A 22,385-nucleotide genomic window follows, 5' to 3' on the forward strand; every position below is an offset into this window, starting at 1 on the left:
CCGGATATGAAACTCTTCAACCATACACCATGCGACGTTGCCTCGAAACATGAAACGAACTCAGCTTCCATAGTGGAAGTAGCGGTCAATGTCTGCTTGCCACTCCTCCATGATACAGCTCCACCGACAAGCATAAATACATATCCAGAAGTCGACTTACGTGAGTCAACACAGCCAGCAAAGTTTGAATCTGAGTAACCAGTGACCTCTAAATCGTTCGTCCGTCTATACATAAGCATGTGATCCCTCGTACCTTGTAGGTACCTCATCACCTTCTTTGCAGCTTTCCAGGGTCCAAACCTGGATTACTCTGATATCTCCCTAACATTTCCACGACAAATGCAATGTCAGGTCTTGTGCAAACCTGAGCATACATAAGACTTCCAACTGCAGAAGCATATGGAATGTTCTTCATTTGTTCCCGTTCGAGCTCATTTTTCGGGCATTGATTCAAATTGAACCTATCACCCTTCACAATAGGTGCTGGACTCGGTGAACAATCTTTCATCCGAAACCTCTCCAAGACTTTATTGATATAGGTCTCCTGAGACAAACCTAGAATACATCTAGATCTATCTCTATGGATCTTAATGCCGATGACATAAGATGCCTCACCCATATCCTTCATATCAAAATTCTTAGAGAGAAATTGTTTCACCTCATACAACAACCCTTTGTCATTGGTTACAAGTAAAATGTCATCCACATATAGAATAAGGAAACAAATCTTACTCCCACTAACCTTCTGGTATATGCAGTTATCCATGGTATTTTCTTCGAAACCAAATGAAGAAATGACACCATGAAACTTCAAATACCACTGACGGGAAGCTTGTTTCAATCCATATATGGATCTCTTAAGTTTGCAAACCAAATGCTCACCACTACTAGAGGAGAATCCTTCAGGTTGTTTCATGTAAACCTCTTCCTCCAGTTCACCATTGAGGAACGCCGTTTTCACATCCATTTGATGTAAATCCATATCAAAATGGGCAACTAATGCCATGATCACACGAAAAGAATCTTTCTTTGATACAAGAGAAAAAGTCTCATTGTAATCGATTCCTTCTTTCTGAGTGAATCCTTTGGCTACGAGTCTTGCTTTATATCTTTCGATGTTGCCCAATGAGTCTTTCTTGGTTTTGAAGACCCATTTACAACCAATGGCTTTTACACCATTAGGCAACTCGACAAGATCCCAGACTTCATTCGATGCCATCGAATCCATCTCATCTTTCATGGCACTATACCATAAGTCAGATTCCTTACAACTCATGGCTTGTGAAAACGTTTCAGGATCATTTTCGGCTCCAACATTATATTCACACTCTTGTAGATACACCATATAGTCATCCAGAATTGCTGATTTCCGTACTCTACTAGATCGTCTCAATGTTGATTCAACATTTTCCTGAGGATCATGTTGTACAACCGGTTCAACAATTTCAGGCATTTGTTGAACATGATCTACCGGATCATCAGCTTGTGGAGGTTCGGGAACTGGTTGTTCAACAACACGCACTGGAGCTGGATAAGTGCGACGAACGACAACAGTTCGAAGGTGACTTGAAGTAGAAGGTTGTGAAATAGAGTGATCACTCTCAGATCTTTCTCCTAATGATCTGTCACTCCCACTATTCAAGTCATTCTCAAGAAATTTTGCATTTCTTGACTCCACAATCCGTGTACTGTGAGATGGACAATAAAATCTGTATCCCTTAGACTTTCGGCATATCCAATGAAATACCCACTAATGGTCCTTGGGTCTAACTTTTTCTCTTGTGGGTTATAAACTCTTACTTCAGACGGACATCCCCAAACGGTACATGTCGCAAACTCGGTTTCCAACCTTTAAACAACTCGAAAGGTGTCTTTGAGACAGCCTTGGATGGAACTCGGTTTAATATGTACACCGCCGTTTTAAGAGCTTCATTCCACAAGGACTTAGGAAGTTTAGAGTATGATAACATACTCCGCACCATGTCCAATAATGTTCGGTTTCTCCTTTCTGCTACACCATTCTGTGGGTAAATCAAGAAATATAATCGACTTTTCACCCTAATTAATTACATAAATATAATAAAATTTCATGTGGGATAAATTTTATTATATCAATGTGATTAATTACAATCAATGTCTTTAACTAAATATGATCCAAAATCAAAATTTATGTATAATTTTATTCTAATTAGAGATGCTGTGGCAAAATTCTAATTAGGATAAATTATACAGATCACAAGACATATATTAAATAAAGACAATGTAATATTGAGAAACAGGCTTAGCCCAGTGGCTGTGCCTTTCCATACATTATGCCAAGGTTCTGGGTTCGAACCTAACCCCATACTCTTTTGCCTTATTTATTCAATTTATAGTACTAATACTATCAATGAAACAATAATATAAAATAGCTTCTTAGCCTAGTGGCTTTGTGCACATGCATGCGTTTTCGGGATCGAATCCACTTTATGCAGATTATTTATATTTATTACTCTAATATTACACAACGAAAGAAACCCTAAAATTTTTGTTTTTGCGCATTATCTCCTGTTCGGCCGTTCGGCCCCGTCTTCTTCCTCTATCCCCTTCTTTCCTTTTTTTTTTTTTAAACGACAACCGAAATTGCTTTCAAAAATACCGTCGCTTACACCAAACTGGGAACAGAGGAATTATGACAGTTTCGTAATCACCACATCCACCAAGTCGACGGTGCTCTCCAAAACCCTAATCCGAGAGGGTATGGATCAACAAGCTCCGTCGGTTGGCTTCATCATGGACACGATCATTGCCGACAATGGTCTCCGTGACTTTATTCTGAAGATCCAGTCACCAATGTGAACCAGAATCCTTTGGAGACAGTTACAACAAAGGCAGATACCAAAATCACAAAAACAAAACATGGAGGTAATACAGAGTTTTTTTTTTCTTCTTAAAAACTTATGCACAGATTCAACGATGTATTTCACAAACAAATAAATTTTGATTTCAAAATTCAGAAATACATCGAATAAGTTAGATTTTCTGTAACATTTCAGATTTCATAACCAAAATTATATTCAAAGCAGAGGATAAACCAGCTCTGATACCAAATGTAAGTTTAAAAAATTCTTTAAACTCATCTTAAATCATGATCTTCTATGTAAACATTTTAATACATCAGATCATGTATGCGGAAATAAATTCTGAATCGAACACATACCTCCAGCCATTGAAAATGGTTGAGTTGAAATCTGAATATTTGGTGCTTCTAAACCTTTAGCAATACAATACTGATGGTGTATATCTATCTGTTTTGTTTGGCTTAGGGACCAAATACGTTACCCCTATTTATTGTTTTTTCTCCATCAGAAAAAACTGCTATTGGGGTGGTTATCATGCAGTTAACATAACATGGAGGAAATGTTAGACCATTAACATAATGGGAAGTTAATAAAAACTTCCAACATTTTATTCTTTTACTCGTTCTAAAAATCATCACAAATCATAAAAATCTTCAATGACAAGGACACTTTCACTTCGAGGGGAACATGGGAGATGATCAGGACACCGGGACCTGCATTTCTTGGCTACAAACTGACATGGCCGAGCCAAGCAGTAGCAAGACACGTGTTTGTCATATGGCAAATAAGAGAGGTTGCCAACCATGGATAAACTTTCTAAGTAGGGAATACAGGCATCTAACAGGTGCGTCTTATGTTGCAGTGAGTCTGAAAGTCATTCTTACATGTTCTTTGAGTGTACCTACAACTCGACCATGTGGAATCATTTTGCGACGCGGCTAGAAGGAAATTACCAGCAACACATTACGACCAGTCTGGATTGGGTCAGCCTTCCAGGGGAAAAAACCTAGTCACTCTAAGAAAACTTATTTCACAAGCAATGGAGGATCTAGAAATTTTTTTCAATAGGGGCAACAATTATAAATATTATATAAAATATAAAAAACTAATAAAAATATATTATCAGAAAAATATTTTTCATTCTATAGCTAAATTCTCCGACCTTTCATTTTTTTAAAATCTATCCATAACAACTTCATTTATAATTATCTCAAACATATTTTTTTCGATAAAACAAATTAGAAAATCACTCAAAGGCTGATCACCAATCCGACTACGCAAAGTTATTTTAACATGATTAAAAATTGTCATATAAGTGAGCAATTTTGAATTTATTCTGTTAAATAGATCATTAAATTTTTGACACTGTAAATTTTTTTTTGAGAAATTTCTCAATAGATTTCTCTATTAAATCAATTATGAGATTTGTATAAAAACAAATTTATTAATATGATAAATATTTAGAAACAAATGAATAAAAGATAAAAAAATTATTTAAAATAAAATCCAGAATACTTACATATTTTTGTTGGTTTTAGTTTCTTGGATTTGATTATTATTGGATTTTTATTTTTTTATTTGATAAAAGATTAAACAGAATTAATTTGGAGTTGGCAAAGAATTTAAAAAAATGAAGGAGAATGTGAAATTGGTAGAAGAAAAAATTGAAAAAAAGATTTAGTGTTAAAAAAATGAGGGGGCACCACTTAATTTTTAGTGGGGTATTGTTATAATTTAATTAAAACTATAAGTAATATTTCTTTTTTTTAAATGTGAATGGGGGCATGTGCCCCCACTTATGTGTAAGTAGATCCACCCATGTTCACAAGCGGTGTCTTACAGCATTTGGATGTAACGAATTGCCCGGATACATCGAAAAAGAAAGTCAACAACTCAACTCATCCTCAAAGTGGATCGCACAATGAGGTAATAGCAACTTACTATATTGACGGGATTTGATTTTAAATCTGATTTGTATATTTCCTTATTCTCCTAACAGCATTGTATAAATATATCCTTGTAAATCCTTCTGAAATGATATGCGAATATTTTTCCAAAAACCTAAACTCGTTTATGGTATCAGAGCCCATCGTCACACGACACTAATTCGATTCCGGCGCCACCATCTCTTCTCTTCGTCGATCTGCCGTCGCCATGGCTGCCGCCAACGCATCCTCCAGTGCAACTGGTCTACCCACCGACACGGTTACCCCCTACAGCTCCGACAGTCCGTTGATTAATGTCAACGTCACCAACATGGCAAAACTCACAGCTACAAACTATCTAACTTGGAGCATTAAGATTCGTGCTCTTCTCCAAGGATATGATCTCGATGGCTTTCTCGACCCGACACAAGCTCCTGCTGTCTCAATCATTGCCAACAATGTCTCCTCTCCGAATCCGGCGTACAAGCCGTGGTTCTGTCAAGACCGCCTGGTCTTCTCTGCACTACTCGGCTCAATCTCTGCCGAATGCCAAGCACTTGTGGCATCCGCCACAACCTCCGCTACTGCACGGACAACGCTTCTCCAGACATATGGTCGTTCAAGTCAAGGACATGTCAAACTCATCAAGGATCACATGCGCCGCTACACAAAGGGAGCAAGATCTGTTGACGAATACATGAATTTCTTCAAGGTAAAAGCCGACGAACTTGCACTCCTCGGCAAACCCATGGATCACGAGGATCTCGTAGATCTTATTCTTGGTAGCCTTAGTGACGAGTACAAAACGATCAAAGACATCGTCCAAGCCCGGGACACACCCGTTACAAGGATATATGTATACAATGTTGTTAGGAGAATAAGGAAATATACAAATCAGATTTAAAATCAAATCCCGTCAATATAGTAAGTTGCTATTATGAGGAACACTCTCATCTCCTTACACAAACCGGGAGTAGCTTACATGAATGAATTGATCCACCAATGGTATCGTATTAACTAGCTTAAGATTTATTTTGGCCCGCTTGCTCAAGTGATTACCTTGGTTTAGAGTTTGTTTTTTTTATTACCTTGGTTTAGAGTTGCCTCTAACTTTTTGTAAATGTTTTTTTTTGTTAACCAGGATGGTTCTCCGAGCCTTCGACCCGATTACATCCACCCTAGGTCCGGGAACAGCCTTTAGAAGACCTGCGACAAGGGCCCAGAGAGCAACACCCATTCAGCAGATAAATACCCCCTCCCTCCCTATCAGCTGATTTCGAACTAGCGACCAGAGTCCAAAGAGCAACACATTTTTGCCACTCGGCCACCCACTGATGGGTAACTTTTTGTAAATGTTCTAAACACTTTTTTTTGGTATAATAATTCAATCACATTCCATTAATAAAAAAAGAAAAATCCACGGAGGCCAAAGTCTAATAAAAACCCCGAGAGGAGATCACATGCAAAGGTGTTTCCTTGAGGGAAAGCAATTCCATTGGCTTGATGTAGAATTTTTTTTGTCTCTTATTCGTCCGTTGATTTTGTTTCCGGAATTACATAAATCTTTTGAATTTATATAAACTATACAAAAATGTAATATATATATAAAGAGTTTCACTGATAAAAATATTTTTTGTGTTGTTGGCTCACCCTACAAAAACCAACCATTATTAGAACTAAACTAGAATTATACAAACTAAAACCAACCATTATGAATTATAAAACAAGATCAAAGACACATTTCTTACTCTTGCCGACTGCTCACATTTTTTTTAAACATATATGATACTTTTCATTACATGATGCACCATATGAAAGTATCAATACATCATACTTATTTCATTACATTTGTTAATACATGACACTTTTCATTACATGAAACATGCATCAAATGCATGATACTTGAAGTTTTCTTAGTATTTTGATGTATTTGAGTATGAAGAAACACAAGGAAATATGGTTGATGTTGAAGAAGAAAAATAGAATAATAAAGAGTGAAATACGACTAAGTCCCTTTTGTTCTTCTTATTTCTTTACAATGCTTACGATATATACACAAAAATCTAACAAAGAAGGAAAGGAAAGTCAGATTACATAGGAGAAGAAAATCTATCAAAATATGAAAAGGAAACTAACATAAAGACAAATGGAAATATCTAGCCGTTAGAACGTAGTCTTCATATCATTAGTCCAGATTTTGTGTAATGCATTAAGGGAGTGGAACCTTGAAGTGTACCGTAGACCCAAGTAGGCTAAAGTGAAGAAGCACATGTAGCAAGAGAAGGTGTGCTTTCAAATGGGCTTGAGTGACAAAGTTCCAACCCGTTCCTTCTTTTTCCAAGGCCATTTTCCACCGAGAGATAATTAGGTGCATCCAAAGTATATTCCTTTCAACATCCCCTTCAACATTGATTCCGAAAAATATCAAAAAACCAATCTTGACAGGCGAATGCCTTCATGATTGCAAGTTGCAACGATCCATCCATATGCATTGTTGTTTTATCTTCCATGGTTCCCCCTCACGAATGCAAAGCAACCTTAGATTGATTTTTAAGTTCTATAAAAACTTAATAAACGCATCAAAGAACACAAGGGGGGTCAATGCACTCCGATTTATACAAAAACAGAAACATAATGCAACAAAGACATGATTATAATCATACAATAGAAGATAAAGTGTCGTAAAACAACCTAACTTTATTTTAAATGTTTCATACGTGTAGACTTTGTGATTGAATTCTATTCTAATATGGTTCACACTATGATGGTTGTCGGAATCTTTTTCTGCAAGTAACATGATTATCTTTCGGAGATTTTCTTCCTGAATTAGAGTCTGATGACATTCCCATTTTATATTGAATAAAACAGAACTTTATGTGGGACAATATCCTTAAAACATCGCAAGTTTAGCTCAAAAACAAATATGATGCAGAAAACATATGAAAACAAAGTAAGTATAACAATATTAGATCCGAATGCATTCCAAACATACACACACACATTTATATATATATATATATATATATATATGTTTTTATCAAAAAGACATGTAAAAATGGACCAGAATAAAAAGTAAAAGTGAAGAGACAGGAAGAGGTACTGTGACAGTCAATGATACCGTAGGAGGGCGGGGAGTGATCGCCGGTGCGAGAGGCATGGACAATGGGCGGCTCCTGACGAGTTTCTGAGTAGGGGTACAGGGATGAATCAGACACACCGGAATGAGAGGGATCCGAGGGCTGTATAGGTATGGGACTACACAATCTAAGATAACTTAAAAGGAATTAATTGAGCTACTCATAGCAACAAGATGCATCTACCTTTTCGGTTGCCCATCTCGAGAGAACTCCAAAGTTAAGCGTGTTTGCCTTGGAGTAGTCTTAGGATGGGTGACATCTTGGGACGTACTTTCCGGGATGTGTGCGAGTGAGGACAAAACACGCTAAAAGGTCCCGTGTTGATGTGTGGAGACAGCTCTATCATTCTGTAGTGGTATCGGGTCGTTACAAATGGTATCAGAGTCGGTACTCTTCCAGTACGGTGTGGTTCGAGGATGAACCAGGCGGAAGCTGGTGGGCCTGTGACATCCAGGATACCATAGGAGGCGGGGAGTGATCGCCGGTACGAGAGGCATGGACAATGGGCGGCTCGTGACGAGCTTCTGGGTAGGGAGTACAGGGATGAATTGGACACACCAGAATGAGAGGGATTCGAGGGTTGTGTAGGTATGGGACTACACAGTATAAGATAACTTAAAAGGAATTAACTGAGCTACTCATAGCAACAAGATGCATCTACCTTTTCGGTTACCCATCTCGAGAGAACTCCAAAGTTAAGTGTTCTGGCCTTGGAGTAGTCTTAGGATGGGTGACCTCCTGTGAAGTACTTTTCGGGATGTGTGCGAATGATGACAAAACACGCTAAAAGGTCCCGTGTTGATGTGTGGGGACAGCTCTATCATTCCGTAGTGACCTCGAGTCATTACAGGTACCGAGTCTAGAGTTGTCATAACTCATAGGTAAAAAATCCATGTTTCTTTGGCAAACTTTTCTCACCAAATATTTCCCCTCGTCGAGATGCTCCAAAGGTGTCATGGTCGAAAGAGAGAAACCTAGAAACATTCTTGTAATATTTTTGGGATATCTTCTGTCCAAACAAACTCAAAGACAAAAAAAAAATCATATTTAAATTTAAAAGGAAATGGGCGTAGAGATAACCTAGATTGGACGGAAAGGAGTATGGTATTTGTGGTTCTTGCTTCACTTTGGGAATCCTTGTCCTCATGGAAGTCTTCCACCAAATCTCCATGTTTTGTCCCTTCCTCAGATTCAGATTGTGGAATAACGATTTCTTCCTTATCTATATTATCCGATTTCATTTGGTTTGTGATACTTGGATTGATGTCTTCGAGGATTATTTCTTTAGTGATTGATTGGTCATCATTGGAGTGCATCACCTTGTCTCCATCATCTTGTTGAACATTCAAGGCTTCTTCTTCTATCCTCTGCGAATCCTTAGCACAAAAACCATAGTACATATTGTTGTAATACTCAGTTTCTGTTAACTTACTTGTTTCTCTTCTTTTATCAGTCTTTCAAACTCTAATTTGCAGAATTATTGTATCTCTTTTTGGCATATGAAACTCCATTGGAGTCTTTATGTTTGGTTGTAGAAGCAAAAAAAAAAAGTCGATATTCAGAGGGGTCCAAAGACCTTAATGCTTTGATACCATGAAGATTTCTTAGTATTTTGATGTGTTTGAGTATGAAGAAACACAAAGAAATATGGTTGATGGTGAAGAAGAAAAATAGAATAATAAAGAGTGAAATAGGACTAAGTCCCTTTTGTTCTTCTTATTTCTTTACAACGCTTACGTGCAAATATATACACAAAAATCTAACAAAAGAAGAAAAGAAAAATCAGATTACATAGGAGAAGGAAATCTGTCAAAATATGAAAAGGAAACTAACATAAAGACAAATGGAAATATCTAGCCGTTAGAACGTAGTCTTCATATCATTAGTCCAGATTTTGTGTAATGTATTAAGGGAGTGGGCTTCTGCATAACATGGAGAAGAAGAGAAGATTTGGGCCTTGAAGTGTACCATAGGCCTAAGTAGGCTAAAGTGAAGAGGCCCGTGTAGCAAGAGAAGGTGTGCTTCCAAGTGGGCTTGAGTGACAAAGTTCCAACCCGTTTCTTCTTCTTCCAAGGCCATTTTCCACCGAGAGGTAATTAGGTGCGTCCAAAGTATATTCCTTTCAACAATACTTTCATTACATGATATGAAACTATCAATTAGGGGTGGGCACTTCGGTTCGGGAATTTAGTACCGACCCGATCCGTCCCGAAACCGAACCATACCGAACCGAACCGAATAACGTTTGGTTCTAATTTGATACACTTTTTATGGAACCGAATGAACCGTTCCCGAACCGAACCGTATGAATACCGAACCAAAATTCCAATATTCCACTAATATATGTGTAAATAGTATAGTTCGGTACTTATTTGGTATTCATATAATGGTACCGTTCCGAACCGAACCGATACTAAAACCGAACTGAACTGAACCGTTTAACATTCGGTTCTAGTTTGGTACACTTTTTATAAAACCGAAAATACCGTTCCCGAACCGAACCGCTTGAATACCGAACCGAAACCCGAAACGCCCACCCCTACTATCAATACATCAAACGTATTTCATTACTTTAATATGTTAATACATGATACTTTCATCATTACATAGAGAATGATAGTTTATTTAAAAGGTTTCGAAGCAACATGACGAGAAGTATGATTAATGTAATTAACCACACAAGTTACTAAAACTTCAAACCTGAACCTTGCAGTTTCTCTTTAACGATCTCGTCGAGTTCTCTCCCCATGTCATGAGTGAGATGATTCTTCCAGTCTCCCGCTTCTCCTTTCCGAAAAAACACACTGCAATCTGCATCGAAACGTGTTTTTTTCCCGTGTCTGTTGGCCTCTAGATCTCTCAAGTTACGCAGACTGCACAACTCTAAGATCTCGTCCATTGTTCCACTCTCCTCTTCTTCCTCCGAGAATGGACAACCCAAGAACTCGGCCAATCTCTTCAACTGCGCTTTAGGGTTCTCTTTTATTTCCTCATACCTCATGAAAAGCACTTGCTTTGGATTTTCTAGACTTTGTTTCCAATAGCCCAAGACATTGTCCCAAAAGGGTCCATAGAAGTGAACTCCTCTACGATATGAATCGAACATTGCGTCGAGAGTGTCACCATGCATGTCTTTGTGGTGCAACATTCCTCTGAAACGCCAGTTTGACACCATCACATCTTTCATATTCCTACAAATATACACGATTTTGCAAGAAACCCCCTTCACTGTTTCGAGCAATAGACTCATTGGCATGTGGGTTCCGAAGAGACTATGGTTTGGAAATTTAGTTAGATCCGGGATCTGCCCGTTGTAATATAGATCAATATCCACGAAGGGTACAAGGTCATGAGGATTTTCGTGCAGAAGAGGATGGCCTTTAGGGTTTGCACGGTATTTACCTCTTTGGACAAGTGCAAAAACTAGGGCCTTGAGCCAAGTCGTGCCCGATTTGGGGAAGGAGGCTACGATTATGTCGGTGTCCCGAGGACGAAAGTTTTTCTCGACGTCAAGAATAGCTTGAAGTGTGTTGGGATAGTACCAAAAGCCTTTGTAGTTGCAGAGAGTGATTCCCATGAGATCCTTGTCCTTTGGAAGGGAAGAGATCAGATTCTTGCATTCTTCACTGAGGTTGTCGTCCCTTATGTAACTTGGAACGTGTAGATTTTGATAAGCATCCATCGAATTGTGACTGTATATTTCCCACAAATGTGAAGCTAAAGAATATCGGTTGTGGCAATCTCACAAATGACATTATATATATACATACGAAGTCAAATCTTGGTTTATTTCACAAATTATGTTGGTTGGCGCAGTTAGATGGTTGACACGTCTTGTGTAGATATAATTCATGCCTTAACATCTTGATTAGTATTCTAATTCCCGATCCCTTGATTAGTTTTGACTCCCGGTCCCGTGATTAGTTTTGGTCTTGGTTTAGAATACCGATTAGTATGATATTTTCTAATCCTGTATTTATTTCATGAACAAACAAAGTGAGTTATCCATCTTTATCAATTGAATTCACCATTTAAATTATTAGAAAAATAAGGAAAACAATTTTCTTAATGTATAGTTCGGTCCGGAAATATTTGTTTATTCTAGATCATTAGTTGGGTCATTATCAAAAATATTATTATTTTGCTATTTTGACTTCAACACATACCGTTCTTTAGTTGTAACCATTTGACCTAAAATATATTGCTCGTAACGTTAAATTTATGATATTTTAATCAAATTATTAGTACAATATACAAGGTATGAACATAATGAATTAGTGTGATCACCATAAATTTAACGTTATAATCAATAAAATCAAAATGTGACCACACTATATTTTGGATCACATGGTCATAGTTGGAGAAAGGTATGTGTTGAACTAAAAATAGCAAAGTAAGAGTATTTTTTATATAATGTCTCGTTAGCTTCACTTAAATTCCTTTTTTTTTCAAATTATAACTCCCAACAATATTAACTTTAAATTCATTTCAGGATTTATTTTTCATGGTTAGAGTCAAGGTCACTTAATGACGATTAATGAGATTCGCTTAATTAATTTTTTTTTTAAATATTTGATTAGGTAAGGTATAATAATTTTTTTAATTTATTTTCCTAATTCAATTTCTCTTCATATTTGTAGGATTTTCTTAACGACGATGGCGTTTGCAATATACAGAGAGATCAATTATATCATAAGAAGTTCATGCTACAATAATTGTAATAGGTATGGTTCAATTTCCGTTTAATTCCTACACTATTTATTTAATTTTTGTAAATAACACTTTTATTTCATTTTTTCTTCGGGAGTGAGAAAATGATAATCGATTTTATAAATATATTAGATATTTTTATTTTTATCTTACTGTTCAACCCAAAATCATATTGGTTAAAATTTTAGTTTAAACTTTTTATATAATAAAAGGAAAAATAATCTTGACATATTTACAGAGGAAAGGATGTATTAAAAGCATTTGGAAAAATCATCATAAAATCCATACTCCAAAATTATAGAATACTAGGTTTTAACCCCGCGCGAATTGCGCGAACAACAAAATTTTTTTAAAAAATATTATTAGTTTAAAATTAAATATATTATATTTTTATAATTCATATCTTAAATCAAAATAATAAATAGTTTTTAAAAATATTGAGGTAGTAGTATTTTTTATTTTCCAAAAATGATTGTTAATAACGTCTATATTTATATTTTTGATAAGCTCAACTGGTGAAAGGGATGCAAAGCGTCTATCTGATCCCGACTCCGGACTTCAAGTTGGGGAGAAGACTGCATATTCTAATCACATGACTTGCTCCCAGACCTGAGATTAGTTTGAACTCGACCCAGCATACCTTGTTATCAGAAAAATATTAAGAGTTAGAATAATATTTTTAGAAAGAAATTTAAAAAAAATGAACTATTATTTTTTAACGTTTAAAAAAAAAGATAAAAAAGTTTCATATTGTAAAATAAAAAAAGATGAAGAAAATAAGGATTAGATTGATTGGACAAATTAATATATTTATATGTTAATATAAATTATATACATTTGTATCCTGCATCGATTCTCCGCATAGAGTTTCCAACCTAAATTTTGTATTTTCCAAATTTTTAATCAAATATATATTGACTAATTCTATTTTTTATTAACCTTTTTATTTTTAACATTGTTCGTTTTTACTAAAAAAAATAGAGTATTAAATGATAATTCTTGGGTTTCGGAATATGTGAAAACTAAATAAAAAAACTTTTGGTAAAATCTGTCAATTTATTATGGATGACAGGAGTTGGAGTTTCAAATAAAATGTCTCGTATAACCTTTCACTCGGAGTATACAATTCAAAATATAATCGATAAGTGTTTGAAAAATTTGCAAAATAACACTCGGTGAGATTATATATGTTATTTTGGTTTATATAAGTTTAACATTATATTAGTCTTTATTGTAAAATATTTATTAATTAATTGTGTTATTTTTGGATTCCTAATACCAACTAAATTTATATTTTTGTTTACAATTATACTTGCATATAATTGATAGTCATATAATTTATGTATCCCTCGATTTGCGAAAAGTGGAATTCTTTTATCGAGATATTAGATTTTTTCATCTTAGATATTTCATATTTCAACCTTAATTATATATTATTTCCTACGAAAGTATAAACATAGAACCGGTTCATAATCTATCTTTGAAAACAAAAAATATCTTCAGTAAAAAAAATCATTTAAATTTAAGAATATAAATCAGAATTTCAAAAAATAAAATATGCATACTTCAACTAAAATGATTTCTAATATCTTTTAAAAAATAACATAGTCATTTTAATTTTTTTAAAAGAATATACATATGTTGCACTGTTGCACCAATTATATCTATTGACGTTTTTTATTTTATTTTGTTAAAAATTAAATTAGGAATGGTTGTCTAATATAAGTTTCATTAAATATTGATATAATTTTGTTGAGACTTTTTTATAGAATTTTTAATTAGTCAAATATATAATTTTGTCCTAAATATCGATTTGACATACTCTAATTGCCAACAATTTGGAATAGAAACCTAGAATTGAACTTTCTACCCATTGATTTTTTTTCTTGTAAAAAGTTTTTTTAAGAAAAAAATAAATTAAAAGATCATATCTTAATTTTTAATGATATTGTGCCCACTCTGGGTCATTATCAAAAATACCCTTAATTTGCTATATCTACTTCAAGCTCTACCCTTGTGAGCATGTGACCAATATGACCGAAATATAGTGTGGTCACATATTGATCCTATTGTTCATAACGTTAAATTTATGATGTTTTAATCAAATGATTAGTAAGATATACAAGGTATGAACATAATGAATTAGTGTGATCACCATAAATTTAACGTTATAATCGATAAAAATCAAAATGTGACCATACTATATTTCGGTCACATTGGTCACATGTGAACAGGGTAGGTCTTGAAGTAGAAATAGCAAATTAAGTGTATTTTTGATATAATGCCCACTCTAGGTGATTTTTATATTAACAAAACATATAATTAGTCTAAAAAATGCTGATAAAAAAGGAAAAAAAAAAGATGTAATAAAATATAAAATTGATTGGATCAACAATTTACTTCTCCCTTATTGAAACTCATCGGCCAAATCACACAACCACAATCCAAAGATGGTCTTTGGATAATAACATTACAAAAGACAATATGATTCATCCCTCATAATTATTACAACCCATCTTTATAAATTTACAAAACAATTATGTTTATATTTTAAAGTTCGAATTTGTAAATACGTCGTTACTTATGTGTCTCAAAATCCAAAGGGTAAAGTTTTGAACCTCCAATCTTTTAGATTTGACCCAAAGTTTACTTCTCTTTTTCCTACGTAAAGGTTCAAACCTTGATAATGAACACGACTCACTGTTTTTTTTTATAAAAGCTTCTATTAATTCGAGGGGTAAAAATATATAGTGGGGCTGTCATACCCTTACATATATAATCCGAAAGAGTAACCCGCCCTAGAAACCCAGCAGAGATTTTAGTTCAACACATACCTTTCTCCAACTATGACCATGTGATCCAAAATATAGTGTGGTCACATTTTGATTTTATTGATTATAACGTTAAATTTATGGTGATCACACTAATTCATTATGTTCTCATAGTTGGAGAAAGGTATGTGTTGAACTAAAAATAGCAAAGTAAGAGTATTTTTTATATAATGTCTCGTTAGCTTCACTTAAATTCCTTTTTTTTTCAAATTATAACTCCCAACAATATTAACTTTAAATTCATTTCAGGATTTATTTTTCATGGTTAGAGTCAAGGTCACTTAATGACGATTAATGAGATTCGCTTAATTAATTTTTTTTTTAAATATTTGATTAGGTAAGGTATAATAATTTTTTTAATTTATTTTCCTAATTCAATTTCTCTTCATATTTGTAGGATTTTCTTAACGACGATGGCGTTTGCAATATACAGAGAGATCAATTATATCATAAGAAGTTCATGCTACAATAATTGTAATAGGTATGGTTCAATTTCCGTTTAATTCCTACACTATTTATTTAATTTTTGTAAATAACACTTTTATTTCATTTTTTCTTCGGGAGTGAGAAAATGATAATCGATTTTATAAATATATTAGATATTTTTATTTTTATCTTACTGTTCAACCCAAAATCATATTGGTTAAAATTTTAGTTTAAACTTTTTATATAATAAAAGGAAAAATAATCTTGACATATTTACAGAGGAAAGGATGTATTAAAAGCATTTGGAAAAATCATCATAAAATCCATACTCCAAAATTATAGAATACTAGGTTTTAACCCCGCGCGAATTGCGCGAACAACAAAATTTTTTTAAAAAATATTATTAGTTTAAAATTAAATATATTATATTTTTATAATTCATATCTTAAATCAAAATAATAAATAGTTTTTAAAAATATTGAGGTAGTAGTATTTTTTATTTTCCAAAAATGATTGTTAATAACGTCTATATTTATATTTTTGATAAGCTCAACTGGTGAAAGGGATGCAAAGCGTCTATCTGATCCCGACTCCGGACTTCAAGTTGGGGAGAAGACTGCATATTCTAATCACATGACTTGCTCCCAGACCTGAGATTAGTTTGAACTCGACCCAGCATACCTTGTTATCAGAAAAATATTAAGAGTTAGAATAATATTTTTAGAAAGAAATTTAAAAAAAATGAACTATTATTTTTTAACGTTTAAAAAAAAAGATAAAAAAGTTTCATATTGTAAAATAAAAAAAGATGAAGAAAATAAGGATTAGATTGATTGGACAAATTAATATATTTATATGTTAATATAAATTATATACATTTGTATCCTGCATCGATTCTCCGCATAGAGTTTCCAACCTAAATTTTGTATTTTCCAAATTTTTAATCAAATATATATTGACTAATTCTATTTTTTATTAACCTTTTTATTTTTAACATTGTTCGTTTTTACTAAAAAAAATAGAGTATTAAATGATAATTCTTGGGTTTCGGAATATGTGAAAACTAAATAAAAAAACTTTTGGTAAAATCTGTCAATTTATTATGGATGACAGGAGTTGGAGTTTCAAATAAAATGTCTCGTATAACCTTTCACTCGGAGTATACAATTCAAAATATAATCGATAAGTGTTTGAAAAATTTGCAAAATAACACTCGGTGAGATTATATATGTTATTTTGGTTTATATAAGTTTAACATTATATTAGTCTTTATTGTAAAATATTTATTAATTAATTGTGTTATTTTTGGATTCCTAATACCAACTAAATTTATATTTTTGTTTACAATTATACTTGCATATAATTGATAGTCATATAATTTATGTATCCCTCGATTTGCGAAAAGTGGAATTCTTTTATCGAGATATTAGATTTTTTCATCTTAGATATTTCATATTTCAACCTTAATTATATATTATTTCCTACGAAAGTATAAACATAGAACCGGTTCATAATCTATCTTTGAAAACAAAAAATATCTTCAGTAAAAAAAATCATTTAAATTTAAGAATATAAATCAGAATTTCAAAAAATAAAATATGCATACTTCAACTAAAATGATTTCTAATATCTTTTAAAAAATAACATAGTCATTTTAATTTTTTTAAAAGAATATACATATGTTGCACTGTTGCACCAATTATATCTATTGACGTTTTTTATTTTATTTTGTTAAAAATTAAATTAGGAATGGTTGTCTAATATAAGTTTCATTAAATATTGATATAATTTTGTTGAGACTTTTTTATAGAATTTTTAATTAGTCAAATATATAATTTTGTCCTAAATATCGATTTGACATACTCTAATTGCCAACAATTTGGAATAGAAACCTAGAATTGAACTTTCTACCCATTGATTTTTTTTCTTGTAAAAAGTTTTTTTAAGAAAAAAATAAATTAAAAGATCATATCTTAATTTTTAATGATATTGTGCCCACTCTGGGTCATTATCAAAAATACCCTTAATTTGCTATATCTACTTCAAGCTCTACCCTTGTGAGCATGTGACCAATATGACCGAAATATAGTGTGGTCACATATTGATCCTATTGTTCATAACGTTAAATTTATGATGTTTTAATCAAATGATTAGTAAGATATACAAGGTATGAACATAATGAATTAGTGTGATCACCATAAATTTAACGTTATAATCGATAAAAATCAAAATGTGACCATACTATATTTCGGTCACATTGGTCACATGTGAACAGGGTAGGTCTTGAAGTAGAAATAGCAAATTAAGTGTATTTTTGATATAATGCCCACTCTAGGTGATTTTTATATTAACAAAACATATAATTAGTCTAAAAAATGCTGATAAAAAAGGAAAAAAAAAAGATGTAATAAAATATAAAATTGATTGGATCAACAATTTACTTCTCCCTTATTGAAACTCATCGGCCAAATCACACAACCACAATCCAAAGATGGTCTTTGGATAATAACATTACAAAAGACAATATGATTCATCCCTCATAATTATTACAACCCATCTTTATAAATTTACAAAACAATTATGTTTATATTTTAAAGTTCGAATTTGTAAATACGTCGTTACTTATGTGTCTCAAAATCCAAAGGGTAAAGTTTTGAACCTCCAATCTTTTAGATTTGACCCAAAGTTTACTTCTCTTTTTCCTACGTAAAGGTTCAAACCTTGATAATGAACACGACTCACTGTTTTTTTTTATAAAAGCTTCTATTAATTCGAGGGGTAAAAATATATAGTGGGGCTGTCATACCCTTACATATATAATCCGAAAGAGTAACCCGCCCTAGAAACCCAGCAGAGAGTTAAACTCATGTCAAGGTAAAAGTGTCAAATAGTTGAGTATGTAGTGAACCAATACTGGAGACACAGACTAGCAAATTCTGGAGCTGAAAATCTAAGAGCCGCCACCCTAGTGCGGAAAACACGATCAACCTCCCTAATCAGTGTAAGGCAGTCAGAGAAGTGTGACCTGTGGATTCGATGGTTCCTCTCTCTCCACAGCAAGTATGTGAGGATCTGCCAAATGGAGAGTGCAGTCCATTTCCTAACCTTACAACCACCCAAACTACGAAGTAGGTGTACAACTTCAGACCAAGAGGGGTTAATGGGTAAATGTACCAGTCTTCCTAGTGTTGCCTCGATTGTGACAGAGGAGAAAGAGCAAAGAAAGAAGATGTGATCCCTTGTTTCTTCTTGATCATGACAGAGAAGACAGCGGGGATCCACGGTAAAACCCCATGAGATCATTCGTGACCTCGTGGGGCAACGATTCAGGTTTACCAGCCAGCAATTAAAAGCAAATTTGGGAATGTGATGCTTATGCCAAACTAGATCAACCCAAGGGACAGATATACCAGATGCTGAGATAGAGTTCCGGATCTCTTTCGACGAAAATTCTGATCTTGGCTTTCCCCCGACCTGCCAAGACACCGAATTAGGGTCATCAGATAGTTCAATAGAGGCGAGGTAGATGGCAAGTTGCATCGCAGTTTCTGATCTGGGTGAGGGTAGTAGCCAGACGCTGTTGGAGTAGACATCGGCAACCATGGCTTTTAGTGGGATACCCAACTGCGATGGCCCTCCCCTTCCGAAAAAGTGGATCAATGGACCCATAGGAGCCCAAGGGTCGAACCAGAATCTGGTGTCTTGCCCATTTCCTAACTGAGAATGGAAGAAAGACACCGCCCAGGGTCTGAGTTTTAGGAGTTTCCTGAATGTCCATGACTGACTCTGCTTGCTTCTCACCGACCAGAAGGAGTCACGAGACAAGTATTTTTGTTTCAGCCATCCTATCCATAGAGATCCTGATTGGAAGAAGAGACTCCAAATGAGTTTGAGGCCCGAAATGTCGTTAGATAGAGACAGATTCCTGATTCCAAGTCCCCCCTCCTTCCGCGGTTTCACAATGTTTTCCCAAGCAACTCTTGCCCCTCCAGCTGGCTCCGCTTTCCCTTTCCATAAGAAAGCAGAACAAAGAGAATTAATCTGTTTTATGGTACGCTTGGGGATTATAAACGCGTTGCACCAATAGTCAATGATCCCGGAAATGACTGAGATCAGGAGTTGCAACCGGCCTGCAAAAGAGAGACATTTGGTGGACCATGTCTCTATTCTATTCATGATTTTTGTGATGAGTGGAAGACAATCGTTGGCCGTTAGTTTCCTAGAAGATATGGGTATCCCTAGGTAGCGAAAAGGGAAATTTGAGTGGGCAATGCCAGTGAGCAAAGACATGTGACGAATCTGGTCCGACGAGTAACCTCCAACATAGAGGCTCGATTTCAAGCTGTTTATACGGAGGCCTGAAATCTCGGTAAAAGTGTCAAGCAATCCGAGTAACGAGTGTAGTGATTCATCTGAACCATCAGTGAAGACGAGTAGGTCATCTGCGAATCCAAGGTGGGTAACTCCCAAGTCTCGACAGCCTGGATGATAACCCAAGCGGTTCGCAACTGCAGCATTGTCTAACATCAAAGACAGAACAGACATACCTAGAATGAATAGGTATGGAGATAGGGGGCAGCCCTGCCGTAAGCCTCTTGTGCTCGGGAAGAACCCATAGAGACCACCATTGACTGCAACCGAAAAGTATGGAGTAGTAATACAAGCACGTATAGGATTCAGTAGACTCTCTGGAATTCCGATTGAGTGTAAAATATCCAAGATGAAATCCCATTTGATGGAGTCGAAGGCCTTTGCGATATCCAGTTTGATGGCCACTCTACCCGTAACATTCTTTTTATGATAGCCCTGGAGGATTTCAGCCGCTAGTAAACAGTTTTCGGTGATGCTTCGGCCACGAACAAAAGCCGATTGATTCGGAGGTACTATCGCCTCAACTACCAACTTTAGTCTCGAGGCTAGGAGTTTGCTGATTACTTTATAAATGGTATTACAACATGAAATAGGTCTGAAGTCCGACAACCTTTCAGCCCCCGCTACCTTTGGAACCAAGACTAAGGTGGTAGCATTTATCGATCGCGGCATCACTGAGGAACTCATGAAATTCAGGATTGTCTCCGTAAATTCCTCTCCCAAAATATCCCATGACTTTAAGAAAAACTCCACAGTTAATCCATCCGGCCCTGGGGTTTTATTCGAATGCATGGCTTTGAGAGTAGCTTTGATCTCCTGGCGTGTGAATGGTCTGGCCGCCGTTTGTAAAACAGATTCCGGTGCTCGGATAATGTAATTCTGTAATAACTGACTATCCTGATCATACTTTCCGAGAACAGCACTATAATAACTGACTGCTGCATCCGAAATGCTCTCTTGATCCACTATGCGCTGGCCATCTGCCAAAATAAGATGTCGGATAGCATTCTTCGAGTTCCTTATCAGTAGTGATCTATAGAAAAATCGTGAGTTCTGATCTCCAACTCGAAGCCAATGTACCCGTGATTTTTGCTTCAAAAATCTCTCCTCAATCTGGTGAAGGTGAGACCAGCGCTGTAAACATTGGTTTTCCTCCATAAATGACTCGGAAGATGGAGTACGGAGAGCCTTTTCCTGCGCAAGAAGTAACAGAGAATGTGAGTGTAACACCTTTTTTTGTAAGTCTCCATAATTTTCTTTGCAAAGAGTTTTTATGGGGATTTTTTGCTTCCTTAGTTTTTGGTGCAGTTCCGATAGTGATGAAGCTCGACGTCCCGCCATTTGCCAGGAAGATGAAAGAGTCAACAAAAAAGAAGGATGGTCAAGAATGAAATTGAAGATTTTGAATGGTTTTGGAATGGGCTTGGTGGTTGGTTGGAAAGTAATCATACAAGGTGAATGATCTGAGGGATGAGGTGAGGTGAAGGTGGCATGACTATGAGGGAATGAGGTTAGCCATGAGTCATTAATTAGAGCTCGGTCTAGTTTTTTGGCTATGGGGTTGTCGGGTTGTTTGTTCGACCAAGTAAAAAGTGGACCTTGGTATGGAAGATCGAAGGTGGCAATGGAGTTTAGGAGGTTAAGAAATCGGGTCATAGGTGGGGAGTGGTTGGTGACAAGGATGGAGGAGTGTTCTTGGGGAAAGGCTATTTCATTAAAGTCCCCGCATATTAGCCATGGTGTGTCTGGTGGGATGCTGGCCTGATGCAGCTCCTGTAGATGCTCCCATAGGTTTATTCTCTCTAGATGGAAGTTTGACGCATACACCACTGTTAGGAAAAAAGGTCTAAAATTTCCCGGACTCAAAAGAAGAGTGACTGCCTGTCTGCGCTTCAAAACATGAGAAATCCCTACCGAGGGGTTTACCAAAATCCAAATACGACCCCCATCGTCTTCTGAGTAGTTATCTATGCACTGCCACTGCATCCCAATGTTGTTCAAAATTTGGACTTTATTAGCCTCCTGAACATGAGTTTCAAGGACGACTCCAAAAATTAGCGAACTCTTCCCGAATTGCTCGCGGACAGCTGCGTGTTTTTTTGGGTCATTTAGACCTCTTATATTCCAAAAAAAGGCAGACATTGA

General features: G+C 35.3%; 2 protein-coding genes across 9 annotated transcripts; one reads left to right on the forward strand and one right to left on the reverse strand.

Moving 5' to 3' along the window:
- Positions 1-2,526: 2,526 nt before the first annotated feature.
- Positions 2,527-6,262, forward strand: LOC104801833. Of its 8 annotated transcripts, none has more exons than XR_769938.2 (5): positions 2,527-2,904; positions 3,036-3,684; positions 4,651-4,766; positions 4,924-5,477; positions 5,907-6,255. XR_769938.2 is itself a non-coding variant. In XM_010525206.2 (4 exons), exons 3-4 carry the CDS (start codon positions 4,995-4,997, stop codon positions 5,964-5,966), a joined length of 543 nt encoding a protein of 180 aa, XP_010523508.1. In that variant the 5' UTR covers positions 2,912-3,684; positions 4,651-4,766; positions 4,924-4,994; the 3' UTR covers positions 5,967-6,247. The 8 variants fall into 8 exon arrangements, 6 of the variants coding, with proteins under 6 accessions (XP_010523505.1, XP_010523507.1, XP_010523508.1 ...); XR_769940.1 differs by having other exon boundaries at positions 3,505-3,684; positions 5,907-6,247; XM_010525206.2 differs by lacking the exon at positions 2,527-2,904 and having other exon boundaries at positions 2,912-3,684; positions 5,907-6,247.
- A 4,183-nt stretch (positions 6,263-10,445) lies between these two features.
- On the reverse strand, positions 10,446-11,644 carry LOC104801834 (cytosolic sulfotransferase 11-like). The gene has a single exon (XM_010525208.1). It carries the CDS (start codon positions 11,582-11,584, stop codon positions 10,589-10,591), a length of 996 nt encoding a protein of 331 aa, XP_010523510.1. The 5' UTR covers positions 11,585-11,644; the 3' UTR covers positions 10,446-10,588.
- Positions 11,645-22,385: the final 10,741 nt, after the last annotated feature.

This window comes from Tarenaya hassleriana, unplaced genomic scaffold, assembly GCF_000463585.1.
Source record: "Tarenaya hassleriana unplaced genomic scaffold, ASM46358v1 Cleome75, whole genome shotgun sequence".
NCBI classification, from domain to species: Eukaryota; Viridiplantae; Streptophyta; class Magnoliopsida; order Brassicales; family Cleomaceae; genus Tarenaya; species Tarenaya hassleriana.

What these genes read in the sequence shown, in the direction of transcription:
- LOC104801833 (XM_010525203.1), top strand. Translation starts at nt 4,995, where the DNA reads ATGGCTGCCGCCAACGCATCCTCCAGTGCAACTGGTCTACCCACCGAC.
- LOC104801834 (XM_010525208.1), bottom strand. Translation starts at nt 11,584, where the DNA reads ATGGATGCTTATCAAAATCTACACGTTCCAAGTTACATAAGGGACGAC.